Source organism: Babylonia areolata, chromosome 1 (genome assembly GCF_041734735.1).
Source record: "Babylonia areolata isolate BAREFJ2019XMU chromosome 1, ASM4173473v1, whole genome shotgun sequence".
Taxonomy (NCBI): domain Eukaryota; kingdom Metazoa; phylum Mollusca; class Gastropoda; order Neogastropoda; family Buccinidae; genus Babylonia; species Babylonia areolata.
This window is the reverse complement of record NC_134876.1, coordinates 61,334,309-61,354,308: the sequence shown is the minus strand read 5'-3', so window position 1 is coordinate 61,354,308 and position 20,000 is coordinate 61,334,309. Positions and strand designations below refer to the sequence as shown.

The window sequence follows — 20,000 nt, the reverse complement described above, 5'->3', positions numbered from 1 at the left end:
TGTGAATGTATGTTCTGTGTGTGTGTCGGTGTGGGTGTGGGTGATGTGGGTAGGTGTGTGTTGTGTGCATGGGGCGGGGTTGTGGGTAGGTGGATGGGTGGGTGGGAGGGATATATGTATATGTGTGCAGGTGTGTGTGTGTTTGTGTGTGTGTGTATTAGTGTGTGTGTGTGTGTGTGTTCTAGCGTGCGTGTGTGCGCGCGTGTGTGTAATTCAGGAGAGAACATTAACAGCTCCTCCTTCACCTACAGTCCAGGGACCAGTCGTTCCTGGAGAAGTGCCATTTCCACCACAGCAACAACCCGCTGTACGAGAAACCTCGGATGTCGGACCCCGAGTTCTGCATCGTCCACTACGCAGGGAGGATCAAGTACAACGTGAGTCTGATAAGTGATTATGACTTGTGTTCTGGTGGACTCCGTGTGATAGTCGGGTGTGAGGGCGCTGTGAGTTTATCTGTTTGATTTGTTTGCTTCAGAGTCTTGCATAGGCGTGAGTGAAGTGATGGCCTAGAGGTAACGCGTCCGCCTAGGAAGCGAGAGAATCTGAGCGCGCTGGTTCGAATCACGGCTCAGCCGCCGATATTTTCTCCCCCTCCACTAGACCTGGAGTGGTGGTCTGGACGCTAGTCATTCGGATGAGACGATAAACCGAGGTCCCGTGTGCAGCATGCACTTAGCGCACGTAAAAGAACCCACGGCAACAAAAGTGTTGTTCCTGGCAAAATTATGAAGAAAAATCCACTTCGATAGGAAAAACAAATAAAACTGCATGCAGGAAAAAATACAAAAAAAAAAAAATGGGTGGCGCTGTAGTGTAGCGACGCGCTCTCCCCGGGGAGAGCAGCCCGAATTTCACACAGAGAAATCTGTTGTGATAAAAAGAAATACAAATACAAATACAAAGTGGGGTGTCAAAGCCGCTTTGATTTGTCTGTATATGTTTGATTTGAATGATTCATTTGATTTCTTTGATTTAGTCATGCATGACGGCGTGTGAACTTCGGGCGTGAAAGCGCTTTGACTTGTCTGTAAGTGTTTGATTTGATTGATTTAGGGTCATGTATAGGTTTGAAAGTTGCGTGTGAAAGCGCTGTGATTTGTCCGCAAGTGGTTGGGATTGTTTGAGTCATGCATGGGTTTGGTAAGCAGGGTGTGACGGCGCTTTGGTTTGTATATGTGTTGGATTTGTTTGATTCAGAGTCATGCATGGAAGCGAAAGTTTGGTGTGAAAAGGCTGTGATTTGTCTGTATGTGTTTGTTTGATTTGTTTGGTTTCAGAGTTATGCATGTGTTTGAGAGTTCGGTGTGAAAGCGTGTTGGTTTGTATGTATTTGATTTGTTTGATTCAGAATCATGCGCAGAAGTGAAAGTTTGGTGTGAAAAGGCTGTGATTTGTCTGGAAAAATCGGGTGTGAAAGCTGTCTGCTTTGTCTCTGCACTAGATTCAGCGCTATATAAATATATCTGTTCTTGTTTGTGGTGTTAGACTGTCGTAAGTTCTCAGTTTTATGTTATCTGTCGTGTGACGCGATTGTCTTAAAAAAAAAAAGAAAGAGAAGTTGTTCATAAGTTAGCTACGTAAATGAAAGTGCTGCCACTGTACAAACATGAAATATTCCGTTTCCAGAGAGTGTACATTATTACGGAAGACGTACTAAATGCTTAGGTACATACAATTATTTTGTTGAAGGTGCTGCATTTCCTGGAGAAGAACAAAGATACACTTCGGAGTGATGTGGTGGAACTCCTGTGTGAGAGCCAGAACAAGGTGACTACATTTATTTGTTCATTTGCTTTTGGTACCGTGAGACGGTTGTTTTGGGTTTGTTTTTTTTTTTAGTGTCTTCTCTCTCTCTCTCTCTCTCTCTCTCTCTCTCTCTCTGTGTGTGTGTGTGTGTGTGTGTGTGTGTGTGTGTGTGTGTGTGTGGATCGAAGAGGCTGTTGTATCGCTCGTTCTGTCTATTGTTAATCTCTCTTCTTTCTCCCCATGTGTTTTTCGTGCAGGCATGCGCTAGTGTCTGTACGTGCGCGCATATTTACATATATATTTACATATATCTATCTGTCTCTCCATATATTAGATCATTTGGTGCTCTCATATTAACTCCAAGAAATTTTTTGAACGCAAACAAATGCAGACTTACAGTGTACAATGGCTTTACTGTCTAGACCCCAGAACTCAGAGCTATATTGTACAATGGGTTGTATTTGACTATCATTTTTTTTTTTAGAAAGAGATCCAGAGAATTGTTATTCAAATCACCACAAAGGATTATATGAAAATCACCTAGTGTTAATAATAAGTCAGTCAAACAGTCTTCAAGTAGCGATATTCCTTGGCGAGTGTAGAATGGAGACCCTTCTGGTGGAACATAAACACATACATAAAGAATATCATTCATTACACCAAATAACCGTTTATTAATAAGAAATGCACATGTATTTTCTTATCTTGTTTTCAATTGACGAATAAGTGGGTATAACACATTTTTAAATAAATTATTCCACCAGCTTTCCTCCCTTGTTTTTGTGAACTTAACAGCAGGTTTCCCATACATTCTGAACCCAGAAAACAGATCAGTTGCACAACTGTCTTCAAAAGTTTCAACGAGACATACGAAATCAAAGGTTGAAATATCGGAAAGAAAGTCAGGAAATAACGACTTACAGCGTAAAGCATTCACGTTCCATGACAATGAGGGAAAAACGACGTAAACAATCTGAAGAACACATCGCGTCATTTCCGAGAGAGAGAGAGAGAGAGAGAGAGGAACATGCATTCACACACACACACACACACACACACGCACATGCACACGCACGCACATGCGCACGCACGCACACACACACACACACACACACACACACACACACACACACACACACACACACACACACACACCATTGCATGCACACCCACCCACCTACTCGCACACGCGCGCGCGTGCACACACACACACACAACACACCACACTGCATGGACACTCACCACCTCATCCCACTCCCACCCACCACCACTGACTTGACTTGTTCCCTGTTCATCTGTAACCAGATCATGGCTGGAGATGTTTCATGTCTAACCAGATCATGGCTGGAGATATTCATGTCTAACCAGATCATGGCTGGAGATATTCATGTCTAACCAGATCATGGCTGGAGATGTTGCATGTCTGTAACCAGATCATGGCTGGAGATATTCATGTCTGTAACCAGATCATGGCTGGAGATGTTCATGTCTGTAACCAGATCATGGCTGGAGATGTTGCATGTCTGTAACCAGATCATGGCTGGAGATGTTGCATGTCTGTAACCAGATCATGGCTGGAGATATTCATGTCTAACCAGATCATGGCTGGAGATGTTTCATGTCTGTAACCAGATCATGGCTGGAGATGTTGCATGTCTGTAACCAGATCATGGCGGAGATATTCATGTCTAACCAGATCATGGCTGGAGATATTCATGTCTAACCAGATCATGGCTGGAGATGTTTCATGTCTGTAACCAGATCATGGCTGGAGATATTCATGTCTAACCAGATCATGGCTGGAGATGTTTCATGTCTGTAACCAGATCATGGCTGGAGATATTCATGTCTAACCAGATCATGGCTGGAGATGTTCATGTCTAACCAGATCATGGCTGGAGATGTTTCATGTCTGTAACCAGATCATGGCTGGAGATGTTTGATGTCTTTACCAGGTCATGGCTGGAGATGTTCATGTCTGTAACCAGATCATGGCTTGAGATGCTTCGTGTCTATAACCAGATCATGGCTGAGATGTTTCATGTCTTTAACCAGACCATGGCTGAGATGTTTCATGTCTGTGACCAGATCATGGCTGGAGATGTTTCATGTCTGTAACCAGATCATGGCGGATATTTCATGTCTGTAACCAGATCATGGCTGGAGATGTTCATGTCTGTAACCAGATCATGGCGGAGATGTTCATGTCTGTAGCCAGTTCATGGCGGATATTTCATGTCTGTAACCAGATCATGGCGGAGATGTTCATGTCCTTACCAGATCATGGCTGGAGATGTTTCATGTCTGTAACCAGATCATGCTTGAGATGTTTCATGTCTGTAACTAGATCATGGCTGGAGATGTTCATGTCTGTAACCAGATCATGGCGGATATTTCATGTCTGTAACCAGATCTTGGCTGGAGATGTTTGATGTCTGTAACCAGATCATGGCTGGAGATGTTTGATGTCTGTAACCAGATCATGACGGAGATGTTTCATGTCTGTAACCAGATCATGGCTGGAGATGTTTCATGTCTGTAACCAGATCATGGCTGGAGATGTTCATGTCTGTAACCAGATCATGGCGGAGATGTTCACGGAGCTGAGGGACAAGGTGGTGACGAAGACGCTGAGCAAGACGACGGGGCGCTACGTGATGGCCAAGCCCCGCACCCCCACTGTGGCCGCCAGCTTCAACGAGTCTCTCCTGTCCCTCATCGACACCATGTCCAGGTGTGTGTGTGTGTGTGTGTGTGTGTGTGTGTGTGTGTGTGTGTGTGTGTGTGTGTGTGTCCGCTAGCTTCAACGAGTCCCTCCTGTATCTGTTAATGCTTTTTTTTTTTGTTGTTGTTGTTTTTTTATCTTCTTTCATTTCCATGTTAATGTTTTACGCAAACCTAGGATAGACTCTGGAAGCTTGATAAGCACCTTGGGTTTTTGTGCGAAAGTAAGGCATGTTGTGGCATGTATTGTCGCGGCTATAGGGATTGTCGCCGGCGACTATTTGTATGTATGTATGTATATATTGTATTGTATTTATATTACTCTTTTTTGTCATAAAAAAGTGTGAAATTCGGGCTGCTCTCCCCAGGGAGAGCGCGTCGCTACACTGAGAGCGCCACCTTTTTTTTGTGTGTATTTTTTTCTGCCTGCGACTTAATTTGTTTTTCTATCATAAAGATGTATGTATGTATGTATATGTATGTATGTATTTTATCTATCTGTGTATATATCTATTTATTGTCTGTCTATTTCTCTGTCTACCTACCTGACTACATACCTGCCAACCTAACTATTCCATCTTTGCATCTCCGCAGGTGCCACCCGTACTTTGTGCGCTGCGTGAAGCCCAACAGCCGCAAGACAGCCATGCTGTTCGAGAAGGACGTGGTGATGGCCCAGCTTCGCTACACCGGCATGCTGGACACCATCCGGATCCGGCGGATGGGCTACCCCGTCCGTGTCCGCCACCCCGCCTTCCTGCAGAGGTCAGGGGGTTGTGCGGGGGTGGGGTGGGGTGGGGGTGGGGGGTGCTAGGGGCTGTCGTTCTTTTGTGGTGTAATAATACTGATAATATTGGGCTGTCGTCCTTTTGTGGTATAATAATACTCCTCATATTAAAACTGATAATATGGTGCTGTCGTCCTTTTGTGGTATAACAATACTGATAATATGGGCCTGTCGTCCTTTTGTGGTATAACAATACTGATAATATGGGGCTGTCGTCCTTTTGTGGTATAACAATACTGATAATATGGGGCTGTCGTCCTTTTGTCGAATAACAATACTGATAATATGGGGCTGTCATCCTTTTGTGGTATAACAATACTGATAATATGGGCCTGTCGTCCTTTTGTGGTATAACAATACTGATAATATGGGGCTGTCGTCCTTTTGTGGTATAACAATACTGGTAATATGGGGCTGTCATCCTTTTGTGGTATAACAATACTGATAATATGGGCCTGTCGTCCTTTTGTGGTATAACAATACTGATAATATGGGGCTGTCGTCCTTTTGTGGTATAACAATACTGATAATATGGGCCTGTCGTCCTTTTGTGGTATAACAATACTGATAATATGGGGCTGTTGTCCTTTTGTGGTATAACAATACTAATAATATGGGGCTGTCGTCCTTTTGTGGTATAACAATACTGATAATATGGGCCTGTCGTCCTTTTGTGGTATAACAGTACTGATAATATGGGCCTGTCGTCCTTTTGTGGTATAACAGTACTGATAATATGGGGCTGTCGTCCTTTTGTGGTATAACAATACTGATAATATGGGCCTGTCGTCCTTTTGTGGTATAACAATACTGATAATATGGTGCTGCCGTCCTTTTGTGGTATAACAGTACTGATATGGGCCTGTCGTCCTTTTGTGGTATAACAGTACTGATATGGGCCTGTCGTCCTTTTGTGGTATAACAATACTGATAATATGGGGCTGTCGTCCTTTTGTGGTATAACAATACTGATAATATGGGGCTGTCGTCCTTTTGTGGTATAACAATACTGATAATATGGGGCTGTCGTCCTTTTGTGGTATAACAATACTGATAATATGGGGCTGTCGTCCTTTTGTGGTATAACAATACTGATAATATGGTGCTGTCGTCCTTTTGTGGTATAACAATACTGATAATATGGGCCTGTCGTCCTTTTGTGGTATAACAATACTGATAATATGGGCCTGTCGTCCTTTTGTGGTATAACAGTACTGATAATATGGTGCTGTCGTCCTTTTATGGTATAACAATACTGATAATATGGGGCTGTCGTCCTTTTGTGGTATAACAATACTGATAATATGGGGTGGTTGTCCTTTTGTGGTATAACAATACTGATAATATGGGGCTGTCGTCCTTTTGTAGTATAACAATACTGATAATATGGGGCTGTCGTCCTTTTGTAGTATAACAGTACTGATAATATGGGCCTGTCGTCCTTTTGTCGAATAACAATACTGATAATATGGGGCTGTCATCCTTTTGTGGTATAACAATACTGATAATATGGGGCTGTCGTCCTTTTGTGGTATAACAATACTGATAATATGGGGCTGTCGTCCTTTTGTGGTATAACAGTACTGATAATATGGGCCTGTCGTCCTTTTGTGGTATAACAGTACTGATAATATGGGGCTGTCGTCCTTTTGTGGTATAACAATACTGATAATATGGGGCTGTCGTCCTTTTGTGGTATAACAATACTGATAATATGGGGTTGTTGTCCTTTTGTGGTATAACAGTACTGATAATATGGGGCTGTCGTCCTTTTGTGGTATAACAATACTGATAATATGGACCTGTCGTCCTTTTGTGGTATAACAATACTGATAATATGGGGTTGTTGTCCTTTTGTGGTATAACAATACTGGTAATATGAGCCTGTCATCCTTTTGTGGTATAACAATACTGATAATATGGGGCTGTCGTCCTTTTGTGGTGTACAAATACTGATAATATGGTGCTGTCTTCCTTTTGTGGTATAACAGTACTGATAATATGGGGCTGTTGTCCTTTTGTGGTATAACAATACTGATAATATGGGGCTGTCGTCCTTTTGTGGAATAACAATACTGATAAAATGGGGCTGTCGTCCTTTTGTGGTATAACAGTACTGATATGGGCCTGTCGTCCTTTTGTGATATAACAATACTGATAATATGGTGCTGTCTTCCTTTTGTGGTATAACAGTACTGATAATATGGGGCTGTCATCCTTTTGTGGTATAACAATACTGATAATATGGGGCTGTCGTCCTTTTGTGGTATAACAATACTGATAATATGGTGCTGTCGTCCTTTTGTGGTATAACAGTACTGATAATATGGGGCTGTCGTCCTTTTGTGGAATAACAATACTGATAAAATGGGGCTGTCGTCCTTTTGTGGTATAACAGTACTGATATGGGCCTGTCGTCCTTTTGTGATATAACAATACTGATAATATGGTGCTGTCTTCCTTTTGTGGTATAACAGTACTGATAATATGGGGCTGTCATCCTTTTGTGGTATAACAATACTGATAATATGGGGCTGTCGTCCTTTTGTGGAATAACAATACTGATAATATGGGGCTGTCGTCCTTTTGTGGTATAACAGTACTGATAATATGGGGCTGTCGTCCTTTTGTGGTATAACAATACTGATAATATGGGGCTGTTATCCTTTTGTGGTATAACAATACTAATAATATGGGGCTGTCGTCCTTTTGTGGTATAACAATACTGATAATATGGGCCTGTCGTCCTTTTGTGGTATAACAATACTGATAATATGGGCCTGTCGTCCTTTTGTGATATAACAATACTGATAATATGGGCCTGTCGTCCTTTTGTGGTATAACAGTACTGATAATATGGGCCTGTCGTCCTTTTGTGGTATAACAATACTGATAATATGGGCCTGTCGTCCTTTTGTGGTATAACAGTACTGATAATATTGAGCTGTCGTCCTTTTGTGGTACAACAGTACTAATAATATGGGGCTGTCGTCCTTTTGTGGTACAACAGTACTAATAATATGGGGCTGTCGTCCTTTTGTGGTATAACAATACTGATAATATGGTGCTGTCGTCCTTTTGTGGTATAACAATACTGATATGGGCCTGTCGTCCTTTTGTGGTATAACAGTACTGATATGGGGCTGTCGTCCTTTTGTGGTATAACAATACTGATAATATGGTGCTGTCGTCCTTTTGTGGTATAACAGTACTGATAATATGGGGCTGTCGTCCTTTTGTGGTATAACAATACTGATAATATGGGGCTGTCGTCCTTTTCTTGTATGATAATGAGGATGATGATAATACATTAGCAATCTGGGTGTTTATATGACGCTCTATGACGTGCAGTGGTCAGTCTTTTTTATGGGGCTGTTATTGTATGTATGTAATGTGTGTATGAATGTATGTATGTATGAACGTACGTATGTATATTTATATGTATGTATGCATATTTGTTTCACAGCAGAAATCATGATTTTAGCATTCTGTTTAACTGTGTGTGTGTGTGTGCGTGCGTGCGTGCGTGCGTGCGTGCGTCTATGTGTTTGCGTGCGTGTATGCGCGTGTGTGTACATGCAGGTACCGGTGCTTGTTGCGGGGCCAGAAGGTGGCGGCCCATCATCAGCAGTCTGACGTGTGTGCCATGATCCTCCACACACAGGGACCCGCCTTCAAGGACCACTTCCAGATTGGCGTCTCCAAGGTGAGCACACTCCCCTCCATATTGTTCCAGTTTTAATTTCATTTTGGGATTACCTTGGCGAGTAACTTCCCTCTCTCTCTTTTTAATGAATCTCATTCAGCTCTGCTGAGACAATCAGCCCACAGGTTTTCAGTTCCTTCCACTGATCGTGCAGAAAAGTGGTATTCTTGCAGAGCAAGCGCCCAGCGCATAATTTTGGAAATCTTGAACCTTCCAGACCGAAGGCAGGTCAATGGACGGCGATCTGCCTCACATCCCGGGTAACATCTGGCCACCAGAATCGATTATGTACTCTACCTAACGTCTTCCGGACCCCACAGTAACCTTCCATTAGTCCATGAGCCACGAACAGTATGATTTCCCCAAGAGACGAAGGCACAACCGCTTGCTCCACATGGGTCCTATTCTTGGAGAATCGCCGAGGCAGAATATCATTCTGACGGAGAAAAGAAAACGACCCTTTTCCTCTGCTGACAGATGCACCCTCTCTCTCCAACTCATTCACATGCTGAAGAGAATCGTCTGTTTTCTGCAGTTCACGGAGTTCCGCTGGGTCGACAGCAAGATCTTGAAACGGAGCATCTAAAACTACTGGTGTCTTGTTTCGGTTTCTCCTTTGGGCCCGTGTCATAACAGCAGCCACCTGATGATCAGTGTTTCCAAGCACAAGTCCAGCAACAGGTGAGACTCCTTCAACGTTTCCCAAAATGTGATCTGCTACCGGGTTGTCTATGACACAGCATAATACCCGACCAGAAAAGAAAGGTGACTCGACCTCCACCTTATCCAGGGGAAAAACCTCCACGTTACCTCCAAAAGAGACAACTTTCTGAGTGCGGCCCACAAACTGATCTGGTCGTACCAACTCTCTCCTGACGCCGGCAGTCGTGGCTCCAGTATCCCGCAGAACCGACACCTGAAACCCGTTGACTGACCCCTCCGCAACTGGCAAAAATTACTGTAAAAAAGTACTTCCTTCTCCTGTGTTTCCTCCCAAAACCCGACTGCTGAAATGTTGTGTGGTGAGTTGGGTAGAGAACCTTTACGTCTTGTTCCAGGACTGCCTGCACGTCCGTCCTTAGTGCGTTTCAGTTAAGTTGGGCATTCCCTTTTAGAATGGCCAGTACCATTGCATTCAAAACAAACCGGTGTGTTTTCTTCCGTTTGGAGTTCATGTCTTGGATCCAGCACCAGATTTCTTTGTCCTCCTCTCTGGGGTGTGCGGAAGGGAGTCCTGCCTCCTCGATAACCCCGAGATCCTGTGTCAGATGAGCCCTGTTGGCCTGGAAAATGCTGCCCTTGACTCGGTCCAGCTGCTAAACCAAAACCCACCTCTGCTGACCGAGCCAAGCTCTTCCCAGGGTGGGCTAGCCTGTAGTGTCCAGCAGTCGTGACCATGGCTTCAGTGTCTTTCAGCACTCTCTCCTTTACAAACACAGCTAAGTCTTTACTGACACTCAACAAAAACTGTTCCGACAAAACCAAGTCACGAAGAGCTTCGTAGGACTTATCAATGTGTACTAAGTCCACCCACCTGTCGAAAAGATGTGACAACCGAGTAAAACAATGCAGAGAAGGGTCCTTCATTCTCAGGCCGGCACAAGCAGAACTTCTGTCGAAAACCATCCTTTGAGTACTGAAACTTCGTAAGAAGAGCATCTTTGAGTACTGCATAGTCTACCATGCCTGTGGTATAAATGGAGTGATACAAAGAGCACTGCCCTACAGATGTGCACCCCAAAGCATCGACCATTCATTTCTGTCCAGTTCAAAGTTTTAGCGTACGTTTCAAACCGAAAAATGAGTGAGTCTATGTCATCTCTATTCTTTATTGAAGGTGGGCAGTTTGGGATACCTTGATGCATTTCCTCATTTAATTTTAGGTGCATGGTCCGTTTCTTCAGCTTCACTTGACTTTGACTCGAGCTTCTGACACTCCAACGTGATCCTGCCCTGTTCTAGGTCTGTTTCCTTTTCTTTCAGTCTGGCTTCTCTTCCTCTTTCCTCCTTTCTCGCCTCTCATTCCGCCTCTTGATTCTAGCTTCTGTTTCCTCCTTGAGATTTCTAGTCTCTGTTTCTTTTTGTCTCTCATCTCTCTCCAGTGCATCTTCGATATATTTAGCCCTCTCACTTCCTTGCAAGCCATGTGTTTCTGCTTGCTTCAAAAGACGACTAAATACTTCATCATCCATGTTGAATTTGTACAACGTCACAAAAAAGTGATAATGATAAATCAATTAATAAATTAATAATAAATTTATTTTCAAATAAAAAATAAACAGCTATATCACGAAAGTTAGGTATGGAAACAAACAAAACAAAACAAACGTACACAAGCAAGCTGAAGGGTGTGGCTTTTTCTACTCGCACTTAAAAAGATTACCAGAATGACAGACAGAAGACAGGACAGTAGAACCCTGATAAGAATAGACAGTAGTAAACAAAAATATTACTACTACTAAAGGGACAGATGCTGGGCCCTTGGTACCTCAGAAACCTACTATATTCAACGAGGCACCACAAAACAGAGCTGGAGGTGGCAAATAGAAACAATTCAACCACAAAAAGATTTTGGAAAAGGAAATATCTATAACTGAATCCCTTATTGCTCAATGTCCACTTTTAACTTTTCTAAATTTCAACCTTGGGGGATAACCACGTCAAAGTCACCACTGTAAAGAAAGTGCCAGATACTGAGATAGACAGAGATAAGTAAATAAGAATGAATGCGTTTTCTTGTATGTGTATGCCTGCTATCTATTCACTTGTCACTCCAAATTAGACCGTATTCTCCCCAAACATGAAAATCAGCACCGTTGTTAAGACACACCCTTTTACTTATTATTAAGAAAAAAAATATAGCTGCTACTAATGGTCTGGACTGGAATACATGTGGGGGGAAAATATAACACGTCACTGCCGTGAATGTTCTTCAGAGACGTCTTGCCAGCTCCTGGGTCCTCACTTCAGCACGTCTCGATGGTCCCACCATCACGTTCACCTTCTGTGGTCTGCCCGAAACTCGGCAGAGTGCTGATGACAGTCCGTCAGGATGGTCCCACCATCACGTTCCACAGAAGTCCGTGCCGTCCCTGGCACCTCGGTACAAAAAACCCGTGGCCTGTCGACGGTCACTAGATGCCTTTACAGTGCATACATGGACAACTTCATAACACCATCTGCCAAAAACTCTGCACTACACGGCAGCACATCACATTCAGAACTTAGTGTATGTTTACAAAATAGACAAATTCCAGTCCCCGATATATCATGTTGCCCTGTAAAAAAAAAAAAGTGGATCCAGGGAAAATAGTAAACCAATTTCTTTACGGCTGACATGAATTACAGGATATTTAACATGCGTAATTGCTCTTCTGCAAGCGAATACACCCGAAGGGGGTTCAGGCACAAGCAGGTCTGCCCATATGTTGACCTGGGAGATAGGGAAAATTCTCCACCCTTTACCCACCAGGCGCCGTTACCGAGATTCGAACCCGGGACCCTTAGATTGAAAGTCCAAAGCTTTAACCACTCGGCCATTGCGCCCGTCTCACCCTCAAACGAACTACATCCCAGCCACACCCTCAAACGAACTTCACCCCCGAACAGCTCCGTCAAACGAACTACCGCCCAATAGCACCCGAACTCACGCGACACCTCTTTCCCCGCGGCACCGGCCGGTGTTGCAGGTGTTCCTGAAGGAGACGATGGAGGTGCACCTGGACGCGGAGGCAGCTAGGGTGCAGGGACAGGCGGCCAAGTGCATCCAGACCCGGGTCCGTGTCTTCCTGCTCCGCAGGGCCTTCCTCCGGGCACGGGCAGCCTCCTGCACCCTGCAGCGTATGGCTCGCATGTGGACAGCCAGGTGAGAGAGGGTCAAGCGGTTAGAGGGGGATGGTTTGTCTCTGTGTGTGTGTGTGTAGGGGGGAGGGGGGATGTTTGGGGTGGGGTGGAGGTTCTTGTATTTGTGTGTATTTGTGTGTGTGTGTGTGTGTGTGTGTGTGTGTGTGTGTGTGTGTGTGTGTGTGTCTGTGTTGTGTTGTGTTGTGTTGTGTTGTGTTGTGTTGTGTTGTGTTGTGTTGTGTTGTGTTGTGTTGTGTTTGTGTTTGTGTTGTGTTTGTGTTTGTGTTGTGTGTCTGTGTGTGTCTGTGTCCTCCAGGCCAAGGAAGTCTCCTACATCTTGCAGTGTATGGCACGAATGTGGAGAGCCAGGTGAGAGAGGGGCAAGTGGATAGGCGGTGATAGTTTGTCTTTGCGTGTGTGTGTGTGTGTGTGTGTGTGTGTGTGTGTGTGTGTGTGTGTGTGTGTGTGTTGTGCTTGTGTGGTGTGTGTGTGTGTGTGTGCAACCAACAAATTATCACTGATAAAACAGCACGAATTCTGCAGTGGGAAAACTGTAGGGATCAGCTGTACTGCATAAAACTGTTATGTGAACGTAACTGAACTCGCTTGAAGTCGCACACAGGATCAATCCGCACAAGTATGTCTGTTGCCTTCTGTCTCTGAAATCTACCTCTACCTGTTACCCAGAGCGGTTAGTGTCCGGGTGGTAATGCACCCGACAACAAAGCGAGTGTCTCCGGATTCGATTCTCACAACTGACCTTTTTTTTTTTTTTTTTTTTTTATAAACTCAATCCCTTCCCTCTACTCCAATCCAAGATATGTACAAAGTGGTAAAAGCATGTGCAAGATGTGGCAATGGCGCAGGTCTCACATATTTCTTTTTCTGTCGGAAAGGTTTGAAACAAGGTGAGATTACAAGTCCACTACTGTTTTCAATGCTTATAAATGAATCATCACTTGACATAATTTACAATGGCAAAGATGGTGTTCAGCTCCATCCTGATATCATTGGATTGTTTGTCATCCTGTTTGCAGATGATGTTGCCTTATTATGGTACACAGTCAGAGGTCTTCAGCATCAGACTTGATGAGAAGAAATGCTGAAACTCTTGATCTATCAGTTAATTTAGATAAATCTAGTATAATTGTATTCAGAAATGGGGGTTACATTTCAAACCACGAAAAATGGTTTTATAATTGGGTTGAGCTGAAAATTGTTAATTCATACAAATATTTAGGTGTTTGGTTAACTACTCGTTTAAGTTTCTTGCTCACTATGATAGAACAGACCGCAAAGGCAAAATTATGTATAGTTGAAACATTCAGAACCTTGTGGAAATTAGGGAATGTCACTCCTGACAGCTTTTCCACCAAATTTGATTCCCAAATAAAACCTATTATACTATATGGATCTGAAATATGGGGAACCTTAGATGTATTCCATTCCGAAAAAGCCCACGCATTCGCCATGAAAAAAATTATTAAACGTTGCACCTAGAACGCCAAATGACGTGGTTTATGGTGAAATTGGAAGAGTTCAATTACATCTAGACGCAAAAACATTCCATACTGGCTGCGCCTTTCAATAATGACAGCTGGAAGATTGCCTAAAAAAGCGTACCTTACGCTTGTAAATCCAGACAGTAACAATAAGAAATGCTCGGCATCAGATATTCGCATCTTACTTGCCATGTATGGATTTGGTTATATATTGCTAAACGAAGGTGTACAAAATGTAACCTGGTTTTTACGTGTCTGCAAAGAGCGATTCATTGACTGTTGGAAACAAGCATGGTGTAGTAGGATCCAGGAACACGAGCGATATTCTGTGTATAGAAAATTAAAATTTGAATTTTCATTAGAGCCGTGTTTCGAGTGTATTAAGAATAAGGCATTAAGGGACATCTGCATCAGTTTACATTAGGCATTACTGATGTAAGAATCTATAAATTTCACTATTCCACAAACCTTCCTTATGCAAACGACGTATTGATGATGAATTTCACTTTCTGTTTAGCTGTCATTCAGATGAAGCAATAAGATCAAAATACCTTCCTCTGAAATTTGGGCAAAATCCAAATAAACAACAGTTGACAATTCTTAACGACCGTAAATATATGACCGATATTCTCGATACATTTATCACAGTTTGAAATTTAGATCGACCAGTTTAAGTAATTCAGTGTTTATTATCTGTTTATTTCCGTATCTCCTGGGTTGATGGCCACATGTTTCAAGATGTGTAAATGGAAAACCAGTTAGTCCATGTCCACATCCATTTTGTGAACGTCTCAGTGTGTGCGCATATGTGTATATCGGAGTGTGTGGAAGAACATTTTACATATGTTTTGGTGCATCTGATTTCCCCATTGCCCACCCCCTCCCCTGATATGAACAAAGGCTTAGTTAAGTCAATAAATCATTTGTCTTGTCATGTCTTCCCTCCACTCGACATTATTGAGTGGTGGTCTGGGTGCTAGTATTTTGGATGAGGACGATCGACCGAGGTCCCGTGCGCCGTTTTGCACTCAGCGCGTGCAAAAGAAGAATCTACGTCAACGAAAGGGTTGTGTCGACCCTGGCAAAATCTGTAGAAAAAAGATCCAGTTTGATAGTAAAACAAAGACACTTGCAAACATGCAAACAAACAAAACAAAAGGGAGGAAAAGAAAAAAGAAAAAAAAACAACAACAAAAAACGTAGGCACTATATTATGGTAATGCACTCTCATCGCATCGGGGAGAGCAGCCCGAATATCACACAGAACTTTTGGTGTGACAGAAAAAAATCGCAACACAGCACAGCACAGCAGAACACAGCACATACAGCACAGTACAACACAGCACAGCACAACACAGCACAGCACAGCACAGTACAACACAGCACAGCACAGCACAGCACGGCTCAACACAACACTAAACAGCACAGCAAAGCACAACACTAAACAGCACAGCACAGCACAGCACAGCACAACACTAAACAGCACAACACTAAACAGCACAGTAATAAACAGCATAGCACAGCACTAAACAGCACAGCACAGCACTAAACAGCACAACACTAAACAGCACAGTGCTAAACAGCATAGCACAGCACAGCAGTACAGCACAACACAACACAGCAGTACAGCACAACACAACACAGCAGTACAGCACAGTATTAAACAGCACTAAACAGCACTAAACAGCACTACACTAAACAGCACAGTACTAAACAGCATAGCACAGCACAGCAGTACAGCACAACACAAAACACAACACAACACAGCACAGCAGTACAACACAACACAACACAACACAACACAGCAGTACAGCACAGTACTAAACAGTACAGCACAGCACAGCACAGTACAGCATAGCCCAACCCAACCCAGCCCAGCCCAACCCAACCCAACACGACACGACACGACACGACACGACAACACCAACAGCGCCCACCCACAACAACCACAACAGCAGGGCATCAACAGCAACACAGCGAACTGTGAAAATCTACTTCTGTTTTCGTTCTCAGTCAGCAAGGAAGTCAGTCCAGGTGGTCTGTAATGGTTCACACACCCACTGACTTTCTTTCATACATCACCTGGGTCAACGCTGGCTGATCAAGTCAGGGTCAAAGTCGATAGCGATAACGCCGCCTGGGTATTGAGCACACACACTTGCTTGTTGAAGTCCTGACAGGAATTTGTCCTTATTGTATTGTATTGTATTGTATTGTATTGTGTTGTATTGTGTTGTACTGTACTGTACTGTTTTGTATTGTGCTGTACTGTTTTGTGTTGTACTGTATTTTGTTGTATTGTATTGTACTGTACTGTACTGTAGTGTTGCATTGTACTGTATTGTGTTGTACTGTATTGTATTATATTGTACTGCATGTATTGTCCTGTAATGTCCTGTATTGTACTCTACTTTATTGTGTTGTGCTGTATTGTGTTGTACTGTATTTTGTTGTACTGTATTGTATTGCACTGTATTGTATTGTACTGTGTAGTTCTGTATTGTATTGTACTGTACTGTAGTGTTGCATTGTACTGTATTGTATTATATTGTACTGCATGTATTGTCCTGTAATGTCCTGTATTGTACTGTACTGTATTGTGTTGTACTGTATTGTATTATATTGTACTGCATGTATTGTCCTGTAATGTCCTGTATTGTGTTGTACTGTATTGTGTTGTACTGTATTGTATTATATTGTACTGCATGTATTGTCCTGTAATGTCCTGTATTGTACTGTACTGTATTGTATTGTGTTGTACTGTACTGTATTGTATTGTGGTGTACTGTATTGTATTGCACTGTATTGTACTGTATAGTCCTGTATTGTATTGTACTGTATCGCATTGTATTGTATTGCACTGTATCGTATTGTAGTGTATCGTATCGCGCTACTCTCCCGGGAAGAGTGTGTCGTCACAGTGCAGCGCCACCCCTATTTCTTTTTTCGGTCTGCGTGTGTATTTGATAGTAAACCAAAGTGGATGTTTTTAGCATCATTTTTACCGGGGACAAATAAAAGTAATTAGTACACAACAATACAACACGATACGATACGATACGATACTGTGCAGTACAATACAATACAATACAGTGCACTGCACTGCAATGCAATACAACACAATACAATGCAAGGCAATGCAACACAGTACAACACAGTACAATGTAATGCAGTACAGTACAGTACAGTACAGTACAGAAAAATACAGGACAGCACTGCACAATCCCATCCAATCCAGTCCAATCTAGTCCAATCTAACCTTACCGTGAGCATAGACCTGATTCATTAATAATAAAAACAAGAGCGGCAAGGCCTTCAAGAATCACTTGTGACTGAGAGTAAAACACACAAGCTTTTTATGTATTGAGTATAATTTCAAAATGTAATGTTTAAGATGAGAAAGATCAGTTTAAAGCAAATTAAGTCCCCTAGCATTAATTACAGAGTAATTTCCCTTTTTTATTACCTGCACCAAAACGTTTGCAAAATAAATAAAACTTCCATGCTTAGCAAAAGAAGTCCCTGTTTGAACAAAAAATGATAATAATGACTGCTCTTGTTGTTGGGTCAGAATGTCAAAGTGCCAAGTTTAGAGAATACAAAAAATATAAATATAACAGTAAATGCAGTTTGCATATAATTAGGCTTCATTTTTTTAAATGTTTTTGTGCCCATCCCAGAGGTGCAATATTGTTTTAAAGAAGATGACTGGAAAGGACTGATTTTTTTCCTATTTTTATGCCTAATTTAGTGTCAACTGACAAAGTTTTTGCAGAGAAAATGTCAATGTTAAAGTTTACCACGGACACACGGACACACAGACACACACACACACACACAACCGAACACCGGGTTAAAACATAGACTCACTTTGTTTACACAAGTGAAAAAAAAAACACCAAAAAACCCAGCAAAGTGCTCACTTCTGTTCTTTAAATGTGTCAGTAAGACACGCACTTTTAAGGACAGCCTCCCGTTTAGGGCCTTAGATCGAAACAATGGACACGCGTCTGCGTGAGACAAAGCTGCTCACAGCTGCTTCAAGAACAAACTTTACTCTCGAAAGAGAACAGGTCAGTTTGTGGCCGCGCGACCTTGTGTAGGAAAGAACTATACTATGGTATTGTCATCTTGTGTCGGGGACTTGGAAGTAATTTACGGCGAGAAGTATCAGTTGTGCCGGGGTTCAGGTTTAAAGTAAAAAAAGGGAAAAAAAAAGGAAAAGAAAAAGTTGATAATCTGTGGAAGGCATTGACAAGCGCGTGCTGGTGAGTTCGTCAGCTTGTGGCTGGATATGTGACTAGTTTTTTCTTCTCCTAGTCTGTCCTGTCTGTCTACCTGTCTGTCTGTCTGTCAGCAGCTTTGTTAGTTTGTCTGTCTGTGTCTGTGTCCCTCTTTCGGTATGTCTGCCATTTGTCTATGTTTCTGTATTTATACGTTTCTGTTCGTCTTTCTCTGTGTCTGTTTCTGTCTCTCATGTTGTGAATGTGTGTGCATGTATGTGTATTAGGTTTGTGTGTGTGTGTGTGTGTGTGCGCGCGCGCGCACGTGTGCGTGCGTGCGTGCGTGTGTGTGTGTGTGTGTGTGTGTGTGAGTTTGCATTTGCCCATGAGAAAACATTCCTGACAATATCATGGCTTTGTGCGATCCGGTGGGTTGTGAGCTGAATTGAATGCACGCGCGCGCGTGCGTGTGCGTGTGTGTGTGCGCGCGCGTGCGTGTGTGCATATGTGTGTGCATATGTGTGTGCATGTGCATATGTGTGTATGTATGTGTGCAGTGCGAGTATTTTTGTTCGTGTGTGTGTGTGTGTGTGTGTGTGTGTGTGTGTGTGTTCAGTTTGCGTCGGCACGAAAGCATGCTATGTATGTCAAAATAGTTTATCCTTTATCCCCCGCTTATCACTCTGAACAATCGAGCCAATCTGCGTCGCCCTGTTGAGACATTAGACACCCCTACAATGCCGAGATCCTGTTCTGTTTTGTTTTTCTTCTCATGCAGACAGACAGGCAGACAGACAGACAGACAGCACCCAGTGTTGGAGGCCACATACAGCCACCCCCCAACCTCCCCCCCCCCTGACCCCCCCCCCCCCCCCCCCCCCAAATAGAAAGAACCCTTCCCACGATCCGTAGGTCCTGTTTCACAGACCTCTGACTGCAGAAGAGGAAGTGAGAGACTCAAATTTAGCACCTGCCCCGCCCCCCTCCTCCCCGCCCCCTACTCTTCTCCTGTACCTCCCTCTCAATCTCTTTCACTTCCACCCCCACCATGCCCCCCAAACTTCACCCTTCCACCAGTCCAACAAGCCCCCTTCCTACACCCCCCTCACCCCCCCCCCCCCCGGCCCCCTTCCGACCCCCGACCCCCACTGTCATTGCACTCGTCACAGCTTGAGGTGGGGGTGTGGCTGTGGAGTGTGTTAGTGGTGGGGTGGGTGAGTGGGTGGTGTATCTGATCGTGCTCGCCTTTGCCAGAGTATTGTAATTCACGTCAGGGTCTTGTCGAGTTACCCACCTTGCTGAGAAGGACAAGAGAGGTATGGTTTGGTGGATGTACAGTCACTTGGTGATCTGTTAGTGAAGTGGAAGGGAAGAGTTTTGTGCTGGAATTACACAGTGGGGTGTAGTTGGGGTGTTTTTTTTGTGTGGAGTTCTGCAGATGACGATTTTGTGTAGAAGTTCGGTTT

The 20,000-nt window shown here is 43.4% G+C and overlaps 1 protein-coding gene across 2 annotated transcripts in view; it reads left to right on the top strand.

Moving 5' to 3' along the window:
* LOC143284936 (unconventional myosin-XV-like) overlaps positions 1-20,000 on the top strand; it is a 186,892-nt gene that overhangs the window by 70,971 nt on the left and 95,921 nt on the right. For both annotated transcript variants that reach the window (XM_076592104.1, XM_076592107.1), the window contains exons 14-19: positions 252-377; positions 1,693-1,770; positions 4,329-4,483; positions 5,068-5,238; positions 8,843-8,966; positions 12,656-12,831. In XM_076592104.1, coding sequence (XP_076448219.1) covers positions 252-377; positions 1,693-1,770; positions 4,329-4,483; positions 5,068-5,238; positions 8,843-8,966; positions 12,656-12,831 — 830 coding nt within the window. The remainder of the gene's footprint in view (positions 1-251; positions 378-1,692; positions 1,771-4,328; positions 4,484-5,067; positions 5,239-8,842; positions 8,967-12,655; positions 12,832-20,000) is intronic.